Source organism: Argopecten irradians, chromosome 4 (assembly GCF_041381155.1).
Source record: "Argopecten irradians isolate NY chromosome 4, Ai_NY, whole genome shotgun sequence".
Lineage (NCBI taxonomy): Eukaryota > Metazoa > Mollusca > Bivalvia > Pectinida > Pectinidae > Argopecten > Argopecten irradians.
In genome coordinates this window covers 1,918,100-1,938,488 of record NC_091137.1, presented here as the reverse complement: position 1 = coordinate 1,938,488, position 20,389 = coordinate 1,918,100, and the positions used below count along the sequence as shown (strand labels likewise).

The 20,389-nt window shown below is 36.3% G+C and overlaps 2 protein-coding genes across 4 annotated transcripts in view; both read right to left on the bottom strand.

Annotated features, from left to right (window-relative positions):
• Window positions 1-20,389, bottom strand: part of LOC138320353 (dual 3',5'-cyclic-AMP and -GMP phosphodiesterase 11A-like) — a 495,361-nt gene that overhangs the window by 425,115 nt on the left and 49,857 nt on the right. The gene's annotated exons all lie outside the window — the stretch shown is intronic.
• On the bottom strand, window positions 10,015-11,397 carry LOC138320342 (uncharacterized). Its single transcript, XM_069263261.1, has one exon. The coding sequence runs from the start codon at window positions 11,051-11,053 to the stop codon at window positions 10,235-10,237; it is 819 nt and encodes a 272-aa protein (XP_069119362.1). The 5' UTR covers window positions 11,054-11,397; the 3' UTR covers window positions 10,015-10,234.

Sequence of the window (20,389 nt, the reverse complement as noted above, 5' to 3'; positions counted from 1 at the left end):
ATATCTGGTTTATATTACTACTATATTCTGGTTTATGTTACTACATATATCTGGGGTATTTATGTATTACTACATAATCTGGTTTATATTACTACATAAATATAGCTGGTTTATTTGTAAAATATATATCTGGTTATCTTATTAATTATGATCTGCGGTTTTTTATAGTACAACATATATCTGGTTTATATTACGTACATATATCTGGTTTTATAAGTACTACATATATCTGGTTTTATTATTAACTATTAGAATATCTGGTTTATATTTACAAATACATATATCTTGGGTTTTTATTCTACCATATATCTGGTTTATATTATACATATATCAGTTTTTTTAAAGTAGTTTTACATTACAACATATATCTGGTTTATATTACTTACATATATCTGGTTTATTTACAACATTGTACTGTTTAATTTACACATAATCTGGTTTGATTTTACTACATATATCTGGTTCATAATTTACTACATATATCTGGTTTATGTTACTACATATATCTGGTTTTGGTTTATTTTTATAGTACACTGCACATTATCTGGTTTTTATACAAACCGTATTATTTTTACATAAATTCGGTTTACTACTTATATGGTTTATAACGTTTAATATATCTGGTTTATTTACATCAAGTTATATTATAATATATGATGAAAATGATACAAACAATATTTCTACTTCAATGGTATCGAGAGCTAATGAATGGAATTATTTATTATTAATATACATTGCATATCCAAACAAAATATTGCGTTCAACAACTTCAAAATAATAAAAAACAAGAGGCCCATAGGCCTTAAACGGTCACCTGAGTTCAGATACAGAATGAAACAAAGACATGCATATAAACACTATATATTTGCCCATCAGGCCCTTGAAGTCAGTCAGTGATTTTATAAATTTGACTCTTTAATCTAGATATGAAGATTATTTGGTTCCATCAAATCTGTGAATTCAGAAGAAAGATATTTGAAATGTTATCCATTTTGACTCCACCCCTCTGGCCCCTGGGGGTCGGACAGGACCAATATGGATATGATGTTAAAATGCTATCTCAGGCTAATAATTCTAACCCAGATTGACTAATTTCCTATGAAAACTAAGCAAATAATGTTCCTAAATGTGTTTTCCTATATAAACTATAGTAAATTTGACCCCCTCCCCAGGGGAAAATCTGATATCCCAGAGCATGAAATTCACAAATTTTTGTAATGGGCCTTAAGACCTTCCAATCTATCAAGAGTATCTGGTTCCATCAAATCTGTGAATTCAAAAAGAAGATTTTTGAAATTATCATTTTGACCCTGGGGGTCGGCCATGACCAATATGGATATGGTGTTAAAATGCTATTCCAGACTAATAATTCTTACCCAGTTTGACTTATTTCCTATGAAAAATAGGCAAATAATGTTCATAAATGTGTTTTTCCTATATAAACTAAAGTAAACTTGACCCCCTCCCCAGAGGAAAACATGAGACCCCAGGGTCATATTATTCACAATTTTTGTAAAGGACTTTAAGACCTTTCCATCTATGCAGAGTATTTGATTCTACCAGTTCCAGAATTTCAGAAGAAGACTTTTGAAGTTTTAGCCTATTTGACCCGTTTGACACGTTTTGGCCCCGCCCCTAAGGCCCCTTGGGATCAGTCACGACACACGACGCACGACGCGGACAAAAGGCGATTAGAATAGGTCACTTGAGACTTCGTCTCAGGTGACCTAAATGTCAGTTATATTTTAATCAAAAAGTATATCTAGTTTAGATAAGGTTTGAATCATTGTAGGTTCTTATTATATTGAGTTACACTTTAGAATTAATCTATATTAACTTGAGACTGAATCTCTGATTGGATACTGTCTATATCGGAATATGTCTGGTTTTAGTATATCCAGTTCCAAGCTAGTTTACAAAGGTAGAAAAAAGTTCACCTGATGATTAAAACTGATGATCAATGAAAGCGTTGGCCGAATTTCAAGTCATAAACCTAGAATTTAAATCACATCCCATGACTAGAATTTCTAAGTCACAGCCCGTGACTAGAATTTCCAAGTCACAGACCATGACTAGAATTTCCAAATCACGGCTCATGAGTAGAATTTCCAAGACACAGCTCATGACTAGAATTTCCAAGGCACAGCTCACGAGTGGAAATTTTGTGGGACTTGCGATTTTGCATGCAATAAAATCAAGATGAAATCAACAGTGTTAGGTTTGATATCAGCTCACTCCCAGGAACTTTATAAATGAGTTATTGAATTGAAAGACTTTCAAAATAAATCCCCGTCTATCGAGTCTGTATCTACCATTGAATGGCATTGACAGAAACGCACTCCATTCTCTTAAATGATTGATTCCTTGCAAAATTATTCACTGGTGTTTCAGATATGTATTGATATATGAAATTCATGTTATATGCTGTTTCATTGCATTTGCTCGTATGATATATTGTTTTCAAAAAGAACTATTGTGAAGGCGAATTCATTGGAAGATGAAATTACTTCATTTCCGCACTTCCGTCGATAGAAACATTTTCTATCACCTTCTTCTAAACATCTTTTAGGAACGACCGCATTCCATTCACCAATAAAATATTTATTATATATTTTGAATAACTTAAAAAGATGCTTACATTTTCTTAAATGTAAAAAAACCCAACAACAACAAAAAACAACAACAATGATTATATGGTTACCTTCACGTTATATGAATTAAGTATGTGTATAATTTTTTTTATTTTTCAAGTTTTCATTAGACATATATCATGACAAAACATATATAACACCGCACACATATACCCTCACTAAAGAGACTCACTCTCAAATCCACACACACATAGCATAGTCATTATATTTATATTTGTATACACATCCAACAGCCATTTACACTCACACATTCTTACTCACACGCATGTACACAGAATAGAAATATATATCAACAAGAGGCCCAGAGGGCCTGTATCGCTCACCTGGTTTGTAATGCCAATTAATGTTCTGAATATAAGTTCATTGTTTCTTTTCTGAAGAAATTTGGATATTTACCTCTAATTCCCCTATTGGGCCCCACTCTTTCTCCTCCAGGGGGGTCAAAGCCAAAATTTATATGAATTCTGTTAACCCCAAGGATGTATCTGGCCAAATTTGGTTACAATCCATGCAGAACTCTAAGACAAGTAGAATTTTTAGGATTTACCTCTATTTCCCCTATTGGGCCCCGCCCTTCCTGCCCCTGGGGGGGGGGGATCAATGCCAAAATTATACTATACAAGTTCTGTTCCCCTTCCCCAATGGATGTTTCTGGCCAAATTTGGTTACAATCCATGCAGAACTCTAGGACAAGTAGCAATTTATAGGATTTACCTCTATTTCCCCAATTGGGCCCCATCCCTCCTGCCCATGGGGGGTCAGAGCCAAAATTTATACAAGTTCTGTTCCCCTTCCCCCAAGGATGTTTCTGGCCAAATTTGGTTACAATCCATGCAGAACTCTAGGACAAGTAGCGATTTATAGGATTTACCTCTATTACCCCTATTGGGCCCCGCCCCTCCTGCCCCCTGGGGGTCAGAGCCAAAATTTATACAAGTTCTGTTCCCCTTCCCCCAAGGATGTTTCTGGCCAAATTTGGTTACAATCCATGCAGAACTCTAGGACAAGTAGCGATTTATAGGATTTACCTCTATTACCCCTATTGGGCCCCGCCCTCCTGCCCCCGGGGGGTCAGAGCCAAATTTATACAAGTTCTGTTCCCCTTCCCCCAAGGATGTTTGTGGCCAAATTTGGTTACAATCCATGCAGAACTCTAGGACAAGTAGCGATTTATAGGATTTACCTCTATTACCCCTATTGGGCCCCGCCCCTCCTGCCCCCAGGGGGTCAGAGCCAAAATTTATACAAGTTCTGTTCCCCTTCCCCCAAGGATGTTTCTGGCCAAATTTGGTTACAATCCATGCAGAACTCTAGGACAAGTAGCGATTTATAGGATTTACCTCTATTTCCCCTATTGGGCCCCGCCCCTCCTGCCCCCATGGGGGTCAGAGCCAAAATTTATACAAGTTCTGTTCCCCTTCCCCCAAGGATGTTTGTGGCCAAATTTGGTTACAATCCATGCAGAACTCTAGGACAAGTAGCGATTTATAGGATTTACCTCTATTACCCCTATTGGGCCCCGCCCCTCCTGCCCCCTGGGGGTCAGAGCCAAAATTTATACAAGTTCTGTTCCCCTTCCCCCAAGGATGTTTCTGGCCAAATTTGGTTACAATCCATGCAGAACTCTAGGACAAGTAGCGATTTATAGGATTTACCTCTATTTCCCCTATTGGGCCCCGCCCCTCCTGCCCCCTGGGGGTCAGAGCCAAAATTTATATAAGTTCTGTTCCCCTTCCCCCAACACTGTTTGTGGCCAAATTTGGTTACAATCCATGCAGAACTCTAGGACAAGTAGCGATTTATAGGATTTACCTCTATTTCCCCTATTGGGCCCCGCTCCTCCTGCCCCCAGGGGGTCAGAGCCAAAATTTATACAAGTTCTGTTCCCCTTCCCCCAAGGATGTTTCTGGCCAAATTTGGTTACAATCCATGCAGAACTCTAGGACAAGTAGCGATTTATAGGATTTACCTCTATTACCCCTATTGGGCCCCGCCTCTCCTGCCCCCATGGGGTCAGAGCCAAAATTTATACAAGTTCTGTTCCCCTTCCCCCAAGGATGTGTCTGGCCAAATTTGGTTACAATCCATGCAGAACTCTATGACTAGTAGCGATTTAAAGGAAATGTTGACGGACGGACGACGGACGGACGGACGGACGGACGGACGGTTCGGACGGACGGACGGACGGACGGACGACGGACGCCGCGCCATGACATAAGCTCACCGGCCCTTCAGGCCAGGTGAGCTAAAAATGTATATATCTACATTTACACATCAGCAGATGACCACATCTACACACAATTACATGCACAAAAACGTACACTCACACACATACATGTATTTCATACATAGGATTTCACATAGAAATATACATTCACATTGTTCTATTTTTATACACCAATATGTAACTATCTCACATACACACACACACACTCACATTCACACACAGACATATACAATTAGAAACATGATTACAATAAAACATACTATGTCCAATAAATGCTACAAAGTTTAAACTTCACACACAAATAGTTATAGACCACTTAGAATATCTAATATACAAAGCATAATTATTTTTTAATATATTGAAAATAAGTGATGTAGATTTATGATTTTTTTGTACTTTTTGGGATATATAAATCATTGCATTATTGGACATAGTATGCGTATACCATTGATGAAAGAAAAAAAAAAAAAAAAAAATACAAAAAAAAAAATAAAATAAAACAAAAATCAGGACATGAATAAAGTCATTGTGTAGGAGAAAGAAATAGAAAGAAAAGAGAAGATTGGAATAAAAGAAAAATGAAGGGGAGGGGGGGTTAAAAGAAGTAGAGGGAGGGGGGGGGGTGTTGGATGCACTGTGTATTATAATTTGGTTTAATGAAGGAACAGCATATTATTATAGATTATTGCAAAAAAATCAGGGTTGACATTGTAACATAATATAAAGACATGGTATGCATTTGACACACCGTAGGGCGGCCAGTATACATATCGCTAGACAAACAAACTGTTTACTATATACATAATATGTAATCTTTATGAGGGGCACCAATCAATCAAAAAATTTATTAAAGATCCAGTAAAGGTTTCCATTTTCTCCATTCCATCTCAAACATTTTTATCTTATTTTCACTCTGATAAGATATATTATACTTTTGAACATTATAATTATCCTTAATATTATTAATTAAGGCATTTATACTCAATGATTTATAAAGACATCTTGTTTTGTACATATATTGTTTAATAATTATCAATATTTCATTATCAACCTTACTACATTTTTGTTCAACAATTCCAAAGAGGAAAGTTTCTTTATTATAAGCAAATGGAATAAAAAGTACATCCAGCAAAGATTCAAATTGTTGTAATAATGTTTGAATCTCATTACACTCCCATAAACTGTGTATCATTGATTCATTCTCCAAATTACAAAAAGTACACAATGAACTAGGTATCAAATTGATCTTAAATAGAAATGTGTTTGTCACCAAAATATGGTGATTAATTCTTGCCTGAAACCATATAAGCTTTGAGTTATTAGTAACTGAAAAGGGCAATTTATGAATTTTTTTCCATTTATCATCGTCAAAGTCAAACTCTCTATTCCATTTTGTAGTGCCAGTAGGCCTCGGTGGTGTTACTAACATACAATTATAAAAGTCTTTACACCCTTTTTACTTTTAATGACCAACTCTAAATTTAATGGTATATTAGGAAGCGGTAATTTTTCTGTATCTTTAACAATATTTCTTAGATATTGTTTAATTGCCATTATCATTCCATGATATTGTAAGAAATTACAATTAACATTAAACTTTTGTGAAAAATCCTCAAATGATAGGAAATTTAAGTTGTTAAAATCAGTATCCTTTATAAGATCATTTATCATATAAATGCCTTTTAGGTACCAGCTCTGGAAGAAGACAAATTTCCTATTTATTTGAATTTCATTGTTGTACCAAAGTGGAGATTTAAGAAAATTTTCCTTTTTGTGCTGTTTCATATTTTCAGAATTATTTAGCAATTTCCAGGCTTTGAAAACATCTGTCCAAAATTTATTTTTACAGTTTAAAATACATGAATTCACATATTCTTCTCCACATTGATAAAATTTATTGAAATCAATATCTAGCTTCAATATGGATGTCCATTTACCAGATGCACTAGTTAATCTCCTTATCCACCCTAGCTTAAGGGAGTTGATAAAACATAACAAATCAATCATTTTAAAACCCCCATTTATATATTTCTGTACAACAACATCCTTCTTAATTTGATGTCTATTACCATTCCATAAAAAGTTATATATGATAGAATTTAACTGGGAAATGTATTTTTCCGAAGGATTCGGAAGGGTAATAAATAAATAGTTTAGTTGCGAAATCAAGAGTGATTTTATAATATGAATTTTTCCTATTGGAGTCAGATTTCTTCTTTTCCATGAGGTTATTATTGCCTTAAGCTTCACAATTTTCTTGTCAAAGTTCATTTTTGGTATCATATCTAAATCAACAGAGAAATCTATACCCAAGAAAGTGAAATTGTTCTTCCCCCATTGTAAATTTAGGTCCGGACGATATTCTATGTTGCTATATTTGTAACTCCCTAACCAGATCACTTGTGTTTTATTAGTATTGATATTAAGACCAGAAATTTTGGCATAGTAACTTAATTCAGAGACTGACTCGCTTAGTGATGTCTCTGAACCATCTAATATAAGGCCAGTGTCATCTGCATATTGAACATTCAAAATAGGTATGTTATCAACTGGTAAATTTATGCCTGTAATTTTATCATTTGTTCTTATTCTTGCAGCGAGGACTTCGGCACAAAGTATAAAGATATATGGCGAGATTGGATCACCTTGACGGCATCCTCTTTTGATGTCAATTTTCTTAGAGATATTGCCGCCTTGATTAATTGAAGCATATGTATTACAAAGAAAAACTTTTATCCAATTTTGAATATCCTTTCCAAAATTAAAATATTTTAAAACTTTATCAATAAAATCCCAAGAAACTGAATCGAAAGCTTTTTCAAAATCAATTAACATTAGCATGCCAGGGATATCAGCATCATCTAAATATTTCATTATGTCATAAACTGTTCTAATATTTTCTCCTATATACCTTCCTGACAAAAAACCAGTCTGGTCTTCGCTTATTAACCTATCCAAAACTCTTTTTATTCTATTGGCTATAACACCAGATGCAATTTTATATATAATATTCAATAAAGTAATTGGTCTCCAATTTTTTAAAAACTGGCGCGGCTTATCTCCCTTTGGTATACATACAATAACACCATGTCTTTGTGTAACAGATAACTGACCAGAAGAAAATCCATAGTTTAAAGAGCGAACAATAAAGTTTCCAAGATTTTTCCAAAAAAAATTTAAAAAATTCTGTAGTAAAACCATCCGACCCCGGACTCTTATTATTTTTCATACTATAGAGTGTTTTTCCTGCTTCTGTGTTATTAATATTTCCCTCTAACTTATGAGCCTCGGAGTTAGTTAGTTTTGGTACATTACAGTTATGTAGGTGTATTTCTAAATCAACATTATCTACAACCCTATCTCTATACAAATTTTCATAAAAGTCACTAACCTCATTTAATATTTCAACCTGATCAGTGATAAATTCGCCATTTTCCTTCTGGATGTTAGGAATTATTTTAGAAGTAAAGTTTCTGTTTTCTAGGTTAAGAAAATAAGAAGTTGGTTTTTCTCCCTCATGAACCCATTTTGCTTTAGATCTAATGAGACTTCCTCTTATCCTTTTTGCTCTACTATCCTCTAACTCTTTCTTCAGACGAGTTAATTTTACAAGATCAATATTAGTTTCTGCTTCTAGTATCAAAATTTCCTTCTTTAACTTTTCTTCTTGTTGACTTCTTTGTTTTTTCTTGAATGATGCATAAGAGATAGATTTTCCTCTAATTTCCATTAGTAATGTTTCTAAGAATAATTGATCATTTATCATAAACTGTAAGTCATCCTCAGGAATGTTTTCAATTGTGTCAATATTATAAACAGGTAAACAATATTGTCGTTTTGTATCTTTGATGCAAGTTTTTACTATTTCAATATAAGATGTATCATTGAGTAGGGAATTATTTAATTTCCATAGTCCTTTTCCTTTCCTAAATTCATTTACTGACAGGGATATTATAGGGGTAGAATGATCAGATTTGTAGCCTGGTTCAATTTTTGATTTATTTACACTTGATAGCAAAGATTCAGAAACAAGAAAAAAGTCCAATCTGGCTTGTTTTACAGGATTAACCCTACGCCAAGTATATCGTCTAATATCAGGGTGGTGTTCTCTAAAAATATCAATAAGATTATTGTTTTCTATTATTTCAAGAACCTTATTCCTCGCTGCAGGATTATTTACATGTTTATAGTTACTATCATAGTCTACCGACGGGTTCAAAACAAGATTAAAATCACCACAAATTATAATATGGTCATTGTTAAAATCATGTATGGTTTCTTGTATTACATCATAAAAATCTGGAGTATCTTGATTCGGGCCATAGAGTGATATTAGAGTTGTCCTTAACCCATCAATATTAATATCAAGCGCAAGAAAATTGCCATTTCTATCCTTTTTCTCTCTGTGTACCTTAGATTCAAAATTGTTATTTAGTAGGATGGCAACACCACGCGAGTTTGATTTAAAAGAGCTAAAGTACGCATTATATCCCCATTCATTTCTCAAAAAGTCTTCATGTTCCTGTGTGAAATGGGTATCTTGTAAACAAAAAATACTGTATCTTTTATCTTTCAAATATGAGAAAACGTCTTTTCTTTTGAACTTCTCACCTAAACCCTGACAATTTGCTGATAGAACATTGATTTCATTCATAGGTTATGAGATAACCTGAAAAAAAATATATCAAACGAGAGAAAGCGGCAGTGACATCCAACACAGGGCAAGTAACGGAAACAAACGGGAGAGAAAGAATAAGAAGAAGAAAAAGGAAAATAAAGAAAACATGTAAAAAGTTTTCATTTAGGTCAAATCAATCAAAAGACAACCATTCAACTTACACGCCCAGTCTAGGAACAGTTGCATTGTGCGAATATATAGATTTCTAATATGCACTTCAGTACTTGCTATGAAATAAAACCGGAAATTGATAAAAACCGGAAGTACTATACTAAATGTAGACTATAATGCCTGTTGGTTTTGTCCGGAAAATAACATACCATGATCAACCACTAATAAATGTGGTGAATTGTTATTTCAGTAATATCTTTATATATGTAACATAGAAATATGCAATACAGTTATAAGAATTAATAGAATAAAAGTATTTGGAGGTAAAGAACCCCATTAGAAAAACGAGTTAAAAAATCTGGGGTATTTTACTCACCTTACACTATGGAATAATTTTAGATCCCAAACATCGAAAAAAAAAAAAAAACACTTTCACGTACGCACTTACAAATGAAGAGATTTCCTATTATTAACACAAGAAAAACCACAAAGATTGAAGTTAATATGTGATCGGTAGTCCAGGAATGATCCCCGAAATGTCCTCTACCGATATCGGAAATGGATAGCTCAACCAACTCGCGTTCGCGTGAAGTTTTCATCTCTGAGTAAGAATTCCTCAGTTAGTGGCGTGTCATATAGAAGTCTACGTTTCCTACCATCCTTGAGAATAACGAAAAGTTTTCCATCGATACTGTACGAGTTTTGCACACAGTTGACATGATACGCTTCCTTTAGTCTGTCCTGGTTATATTTGGTGAGGTCTTCAAATACAGAAATTCCCGTCCCTTTCAGGATCTTCCTTGCTCTCAAGATTTCGTGCTTTTTAGTCCTATGGGTAAACTTTACAATCACATTTCGTTTTTTCCCGTGCACAAATTTTCCCAGTCTATGCGTTATGTCTATTTCATCACCTCGTAATGCAACCTTCAATTTGGAGTTCACCAGAGATACTACTTTCTCCTTACATTCCTGAACAGTCTCTTTCTCTGATGTATCTTCTAGGCCGAAAATTCTGATTGAGTTCTTCCGTCCATGCTGTTCTAGGTCATTATATTTCTCTTCAGACCATTGTTGGGATTTCTGTAGTTCGGTGTAGCGATCCTGTAACTCTGTCACAGTTTTCCGGAGAGAAATGTTATCCTTTTCAAGATCGAAAATCCGTCCCTCCAAAACCTCAATGAGCTCTCTGTTTTCTCTCTTTAAGTCATTTTGTAGCTTTTCAAACTTATCCTCCAATCTTTCTGTAAATCTGGTCATTCTCTTGTCCATCTCAGGCTTTGTTATAAGATTCCCCACCTGAGCACTAATTTCATCAAGCCGATCATCAGTTGATCTCGTTCCAATGGAAATAGAAGATTTCGAATGTTTTCCAATGGGTGGTGGCATGATTACAAAAGATTCACAACAGTTTATATAATGATATGATGATTCCACGTACACGTAGTAAACACGTATACACAGGCTAAGTCCGTGCAAATAGTCGGCGGGCGAGCGGTGAATGGTTGTCACGCGGTATAGGAACTACATATAGCCCATTGTTAGATTTTCAATGTCTATAAAACACACTTTTAGACGTAAAACCATCTAAATTTTGCAATAGTTTGAAGCACATGTACGTAGTCCACACACAGACCAAAAATTGAGACTGGTCATTTGCTAAAAACTCGGATATAATCCAACTTCGTCAGAGCAAAAATTCGTGTGTCCGCACAGGTCCGCGTGACCTTGACCTCTCACGTTATATGAATTAAGTATGTGTAAAAACTATTCTTGTATTCAATTTCATTGTCAAAAATTCTTATAGATCGCAAGGAAAATTCGTTAATAAATTACATTCTTGTTATGCGAATCAAATATGCTATTAAATAAATTGAACAGAAATAAGAAAATAAATTATTTATCTTTTAAAGCTCTCATGAAATGTGAAATTAATTTTGTTTGCAAGACCACTCATGCACATATAAATATTTGATATTGTTTTCAGGAGCCGGTTTAAATTTCCGGACTTGATGTATTTCATATTAGAGAGCCCTCTCACAAACCGGAAATAAAACACTTCCGATTAATTCCATATTGTTGAGACCGCCATACTTAATGCTTTTCAATGCAAACGGTGTAACGTGAAGATGTTTTGACAATTTACAGTCAATATTTATTATATCGATTTACACTGAATTTACAACACACTCTACTGTTATTCTCCGTAAAGTGAAACCATATTGTCGTAGCTGACTGAAAAAGTAATGCATGATCAAGATTCGATCCTGGAAATCGCTAACAATGCTGATGAATAAAATCCCAGTTGGGACTAGCAGGCGATTGTGCGATATTATTTAACGACAGCACCTGCACATCATGCGGATCTATGTCGTTAACTACATACACTGTAGTATAGACATGATCATGATTTACCGGGATTATTTCCCGTGTTTTTGTTCGAGTCTTGGATCATGCATCCGTAACGATTTTTCATGACATTACAGAAGTGATCATCAAGAGCGATCTCAGGGAAACGTGATTACGTTGGTATTTATAGCAGGTCGACTACGGTGATGCACGCTAAACAGAGTACATGTTAAATCATACACATATTATTTTTGTTCTTCACAAAATATATTCTCATAGAATGATATACTGATACATCATTAAGTAATTTTTACTTCTCAGTATATAAAGGTGTCTTATCTTCTCTTGCCTTTGTTTTCTGTGTGTGTCTGTTTGGCTTTTGTATGATCGTTAAAGGTGACTAATATTTTATTTGTCCTGTGGTCCAGACACACCATTGTCTGTGAAAGTGGTGGTGTATGACATTGTTTTAAATTAAGTGTAAAGGGAGTAGAACGACTTGTTTTCCCGATGTCGATGTGAACCTGTGGTCCAGACACACCATAGCCTGTGAAAGTGGTGGTGTATGGCATTGTTTTACACTAAGTATAAAGGAAGTAGAACGACTTGTTATCTCGATATCGATGTGATCCTGTGGTCCAGACACACCGCAGTCTGTGAAAGTGGTGGTGTATGACATTGTTTTAAATTAAGTAAAAATGGAGTAGAACGACTTGTTTTCCCGATGGCGATGTGATCGGGCGGAGTGTACTTTAAGTTGTTTTTGTCAACTTCAGGTAGTACTATTAAATGTACTACAGCCTCCCAAATCATCCAGACATAGATAAAACACGAATATACTGCAGCCTCCCAAATAATCCAGACATAGATAAAACACGAATATACTGCAGTCTCCCAAATCATCTAGACATAGATAAAACACGAATATACTGCAGCCTCCCAAATCATCCAGACATAGATAAAACACGAATATACTGCAGCCTCCCAAATAATCCAGACATAGATAAAACACGAATATACTGCAGTCTCCCAAATCATATACACATAGATAAAACACGAATATACTGCAGCCTCCCAAATAATCTAGACATAGATCAAACACGAATATACTGCAGCCTCCCAAATCATCCAGACATAGATAAAACACGAATATACTACAGCCTCCCAAATCATCCAGACATAGATAAAACACGAATATACTACAGCCTCCCAAATCATCCAGACATAGATAAAACACGAATATACTGCAGCCTCCCAAATAATCCAGACATAGATAAAACACGAATATACTGCAGCCTCCCAAATCATCCAGACATAGATAAAACACGAATATACTGCAGCCTCCCAAATAATCCAGACATAGATAAAACACGAATATACTGCAGCCTCCCAAATCATCTAGACACAGATAAAACACGAATATACTGCAGCCTCCCAAATCATCCAGACATGAATAAAACACGAATATACTGCAGCCTCCCAAATCATCCAGACATAGCTAAAACATGAATATACTGCAGCCTCCCAAATCATCCAGACATAGATAAAACACGAATATACTGCAGTCTCCCAAATCATCTAGACACAGATAAAACACGAATATACTGCAGCCTCCCAAATCATCTAGACATAGATAAAACACGAATATACTGCAGCCTCCCAAATCATCTAGACATAGATAAAACACGAGTATACTGCAGCCTCCCAAATCATCCAGACATAGATAAAACACGAATATACTGCAGCCTCCCGAATAATCCAGACATAGATAAAACACGAATTTACTGCAGCCTCCCAAATCATCCAGACATAGATAAAACACGAATATACTGCAGCCTCCCAAATCATCTAGACACAGATAAAACACGAATATAATGCAGCCTCCCGAATCATCCAGACATAGATAAAACACGAATATACTACAGCCTCCCAAATCATCCAGACATAGATAAAACACGAATATACTGCAGCCTCCCGAATCATCCAGACATAGATAAAACACGAGTATACTACAGCCTCCCAAATCATCCAGACATAGATAAAACACGAATATACTGCAGCCTCCCAAATCATCCAGACATAGATAAAACACGAATATACTGCAGCCTCCCAAATAATCCAGACATAGATAAAACACGAATATACTGCAGCCTCCCAAATCATCCAGACATAGATAAAACACGAATATACTGCAGCCTCCCAAATCATCCAGACATAGATAAAACACGAATATACTGCAGTCTCCCAAATCATCCAGACATAGATAAAACACGAGTATACTGCAGCCTCCCAAATCATCTAGACACAGATAAAACACGAATATAATGCAGCCTCCCGAATCATCCAGACATAGATAAAACACGAGTATACTACAGCCTCCCAAATCATCCAGACATAGATAAAACACGAGTATACTGCAGCCTCCCAAATCATCCAGACATAGATAAAACACGAATATACTGCAGCCTCCCAAATAATCCAGACATAGATAAAACACGAATATACTGCAGTCTCCCAAATCATCTAGACATAGATAAAACACGAATATACTGCAGCCTCCCAAATCATCTAGACATAGATAAAACACGAATATACTGCAGCCTCCCAAATCATCCAGACATAGATAAAACACGAATATACTGCAGCCTCCCAAATCATCCAGACATAGATAAAACACGAATATACTGCAGCCTCCCAAATCATCTAGACATAGATAAAACACGAATATACTGCAGCCTCCCAAATCATCCAGACATAGATAAAACACGAGTATACTGCAGCCTCCCAAATCATCCAGACATGAATAAAACACGAATATACTGCAGCCTCCCAAATTATCCAGACATAGATAAAACACGAATATACTGCAGCCTCCCAAATCATCTAGACATAGATAAAACACGAGTATACTGCAGCCTCCCAAATCATCCAGACATAGATAAAAAACGAATATACTGCAGCCTCCCAAATCATCCAGACATAGATAAAACACGAATATACTGCAGCCTCCCAAATCATCCAGACATAGATAAAACACGAATATACTGCAGCCTCCCAAATCATCCAGACATAGATAAAACACGAATATACTGCAGCCTCCCAAATCATCCAGACATAGATAAAACACGAATATACTGCAGCCTCCCAAATCATCCAGACATAGATAAAACACGAATATACTGCAGCCTCCCAAATCATCTCAGACATAGATAAAACACGAATATACTGCAGCCTCCAACATCGACATCAGACTAGATAAAACACGAATATACTGCAGCCTCCAAATCATCAGACTCCGACTCCATCATCAACTGCACGATTACTGCAGCCTCCCAAATCATCAGACATAGATAAAACACGAATATACTGCAGCCTCCCAAATCATCTAGACATAGATAAAACACGAATATACTGCAGCCTCCCAAATCATCAGACATCATATCTGAGACATAGATAAAACACGAGTATACTGCAGCCTCCCAAATCAACATATAAACAGATCTGCAGCCTCCAAATCATCCAGACATAATAAAACACGAATATACTGCAGCCTCCCAAATTATCCAGACATAGATAAAACAGAATATACTGCAGTCTCCCAAATCATCTAGACATAGATAAAACACGAGTATACTGCAGCCTCCCAAATCATCCAGACATAGATAAAACACGAATATACTGCAGCCTCCCAAATCATCCAGACATAGATAAAACACGAATATACTGCAGCCTCCCAAATCATCTAGACATAGATAAAACACGAATATACTGCAGCCTCCCGAATCATCCAGACATAGATAAAACCCGAGTATACTGCAGCCCCCCAAATCATCCAGACATAGATAAAACACGAATATACTGCAGCCTCCCAAATTATCCAGACATAGATAAAACACGAATATACTGCAGCCTCCCAAATCATCTAGACATAGATAAAACACGAATATACTGCAACCTCCCAAATTATCCAGACATAGATAAAACATGAATATACTGCAGCCTCCCGAATCATCCAGACATAGATAAAACACGAGTATACTACAGCCTCCCAAATCATCCAGACATAGATAAAACACGAATATACTGCAGCCTCCCAAATCATCCAGACATAGATAAAACACGAATATACTGCAGTCTCCCAAATCATCCAGACATAGATAAAACACGAGTATACTGCAGCCTCCCAAATCATCTAGACACAGATAAAACACGAATATAATGCAGTCTCCCGAATCATCCAGACATAGATAAAACACGAGTATACTACAGCCACCCAAATCATCCAGACATAGATAAAACACGAGTATACTGCAGCCTCCCAAATCATCCAGACATAGATAAAACACGAATATACTGCAGTCTCCCAAATAATCCAGACATAGATAAAACACGAATATACTGCAGTCTCCCAAATCATCTAGACATAGATAAAACACGAATATACTGCAGCCTCCCAAATCATCTAGACATATATAAAACACGAATATACTGCAGCCTCCCAAATCATCCAGACATAGATAAAACACGAATATACTACAGCCTCCCAAATCATCCAGACATAGATAAAACACGAATATACTGCAGCCTCCCAAATTATCCAGACATAGATAAAACACGAATATACTGCAGCCTCCCAAATCATCTAGACATAGATAAAACACGAATATACTGCAACCTCCCAAATTATCCAGACATAGATAAAACATGAATATACTGCAGCCTCCCGAATCATCCAGACATAGATAAAACACGAGTATACTACAGCCTCCCAAATCATCCAGACATAGATAAAACACGAATATACTGCAGCCTCCCAAATCATCTAGACATAGATAAAACACGAATATACTGCAGCCTCCCAAATCATCCAGACATAGATAAAACACGAATATACTGCAGCCTCCCAAATCATCTAGACATAGATAAAACACGAATATACTGCAGCCTCCCAAATCATCTAGACATAGATAAAACACGAATATACTGCAGCCTCCCGAATCATCTAGACACAGATAAAACACGAGTATACTACAGCCTCCCAAATCATCTAGACATAGATAAAACACGAATATAATGCAGCCTCCCGAATCATCCAGACATAGATAAAACACGAGTATACTACAGCCTCCCAAATCATCCAGACATAGATAAAACACGAGTATACTGCAGCCTCCCAAATCATCCAGACATAGATAAAACACGAATATACTGCAGCCTACCAAATAATCCAGACATAGATAAAACACGAATATACTGCAGTCTCCCAAATCATCTATACATAGATAAAACACGAATATACTGCAGCCTCCCAAAACATCTAGACATAGATAAAACACGAATATACTGCAGCCACCCAAATCATCTAGACATAGATAAAACACGAATATACTACAGCCTCCCAAATCATCCAGACAAAGATAAAACACGAATATACTACAGCCTCCCAAATCATCCAGACATAGATAAAACACGAATATACTGCAGCCTCCCAAATCATTCAGACATAGATAAAACACGAATATACTGCAGCCTCCCAAATAATCCAGACATAGATAAAACACAAATATACTGCAGTCTCCCAAATCATCTAGACATAGATAAAACACGAATATACTGCAGCCTCCCGAATCATCCAGACATAGATAAAACACGAGTATACTACAGCCTCCCAAATCATCTAGACATAGATGAAACACGAATATACTGCAGCCTCCCGAATCATTTAGACATAGATAAAACACGAGTATACTGCAGCCTCCCAAATCATCTAGACATAGATAAAACACGAATATACTGCAGCCTCCCAAATTATCTAGACATAGATAAAACACGAATATACTGCAGCCTCCCAAATCATCCAGACATAGATAAAACACGAATATACTGCAGCCTCCCAAATCATCCAGACATAGATAAAACACGAATATACTGCAGCCTCCTAAATAATCCAGACATAGATAAAACACGAATGTACTGCAGTCTCCCAAATCATCTAGACACAGATAAAACACGAATATACTGAAGTCTCCCAAATCATCCAGACATAGATAAAACACGAATATACTGCAGCCTCCCAAATCATCCAGACATAGATAAAACACGAATATACTGCAGCCTCCCAAATCATCCAGACATAGATAAAACACGAATGTACTGCAGCCTCCCAAATCATCTAGACATAGATAAAACACGAATATACTGCAGCCTCCCAAATCATCCAGACATAGATAAAACACGAGTATACTGCAGCCTCCCAAATCATCTAGACATAGATAAAACACGAGTATACTGCAGCCTCCCAAATCATCCAGACATGAATAAAACACGAATATAATGCAGCCTCCCGAATCATCCAGACATAGATAAAACACGAGTATACTACAGCCTCCCAAATCATCCAGACATAGATAAAAAACGAATATACTGCAGCCTCCCAAATCATCCAGACATAGATAAAACACGAATATACTGCAGCCTCCCAAATCATCCAGACATAGATAAAACACGAATATACTGCAGCCACCCAAATCATCTAGACATAGATAAAACCCGAGTATACTGCAGCCCCCCAAATCATCCAGACATAGATAAAACACGAATATACTGCAGCCTCCAAAATTATCCAGACATAGATAAAACACGAGTATACTACAGCCTCCCAAATCATCCAGACATAGATAAAACACGAATATACTGCAGCCTCCCAAATCATCTAGACATAGATAAAACACGAATATAATGCAGCCTCCCGAATCATCCAGACATAGATAAAACACGAGTATACTACAGCCTCCCAAATCATCCAGACATAGATAAAACACGAGTATACTACAGCCTCCGAAATCATCCAGACATAGATAAAACACGAATATAATGCAGCCTCCCGAATCATCCAGACATAGATAAAACACGAGTATACTACAGCCTCCCAAATCATCCAGACATAGATAAAACACGAATATACTGCAGCCTCCCAAATTATCTAGACATAGATAAAACACGAATATACTGAAGCCTCCCAAATCATCGAGACATAGATAAAACACGAATATACTGCAGCCTCCCAAATCATCTAGACATAGATAAAACACGAATATACTGCAGCCTCCCAATATTATCCAGACATAGATAAAAAACGAATATACTGCAGCCTCCCAAATTATCCAGACATAGATAAAACACGAATATACTGCAGCCTCCCAAATTATCCAGACATAGATAAAACACGAATATACTGCAGCCTCCCAAATCATCCAGACATAGATAAAAACCACGAATATACTGCAGCCACCGAAATCATCCAGACATAGATAAAACACAAATATACTGCAGCCTCCCAAATCATCCAGACATAGATAAAACACGAATATACTACAGCCTCCCAAATCATCTAGACATAGATAAAACACGAGTATACTGCAGCCTCCCAAATCATCTAGACATAGATAAAACACGAATATACTGCAGCCTCCCAAATCATCTAGACATAGATAAAACACAAATATACTGCAGCCTCCCAAATCATCCAGACATAGATAAAACACGAGTATACTACAGCCTCCCAAATTATCCAGACATAGATAAAACACGAATATACTGCAGCCTCCCAAATCATCTAGACATAGATAAAACACGAATATACTGCAGCCTCCCAAATCATCCAGACATAGATAAAACACGAATATACTGCAGCCTCCCAAATTATCCAGACATAGATAAAACACGAATATACTGCAGCCTCCCAAATCATCTAGACACAGATAAAACACGAATATACTGCAGTCTCCCAAATCATCTAGACATAGATAAAACACGAATATACTGCAGCTCCCAAATCATCCAGACATAGATAAAACACGAATATACTGCAGCCTCCCAAATCATCCAGACATAGATAAAACACGAATATACTGCAGGCATAGATACACACATTACATACAGAGGCCGTGTTTATATGATCTTAGCTGTTAATGGGGCGTTCAACCAACCAACCAACCAACCAAAAAACCGACCAATCATAACGCAAGCCTTCTGCTACTGTTTTATACATTCCGTTCTTTTTCCCAATGTATGTGATGTTTGTGTTTATGTTCATGCGTTTGCTTTGAATGAAAGAACTATGTAACGCTAAACGTATTCACAAAGACGTTACTAGAACGGCTACATAGACAACAGGCGAACTAGTCGTGGTAGTTTTCTATCATATCTGTATCATTAATAAAACAATATCGCTGATGACATAAATACATGGTTAATGCAGTTATCGAGATGACATCCCGCCTAACAACTTCTATCTCCATAATGTAGTTCAATACCAGTGTAATTGCTCAATCTATATCCATTTATACTATAACCTGCCGGAACATGTTTTCCCCT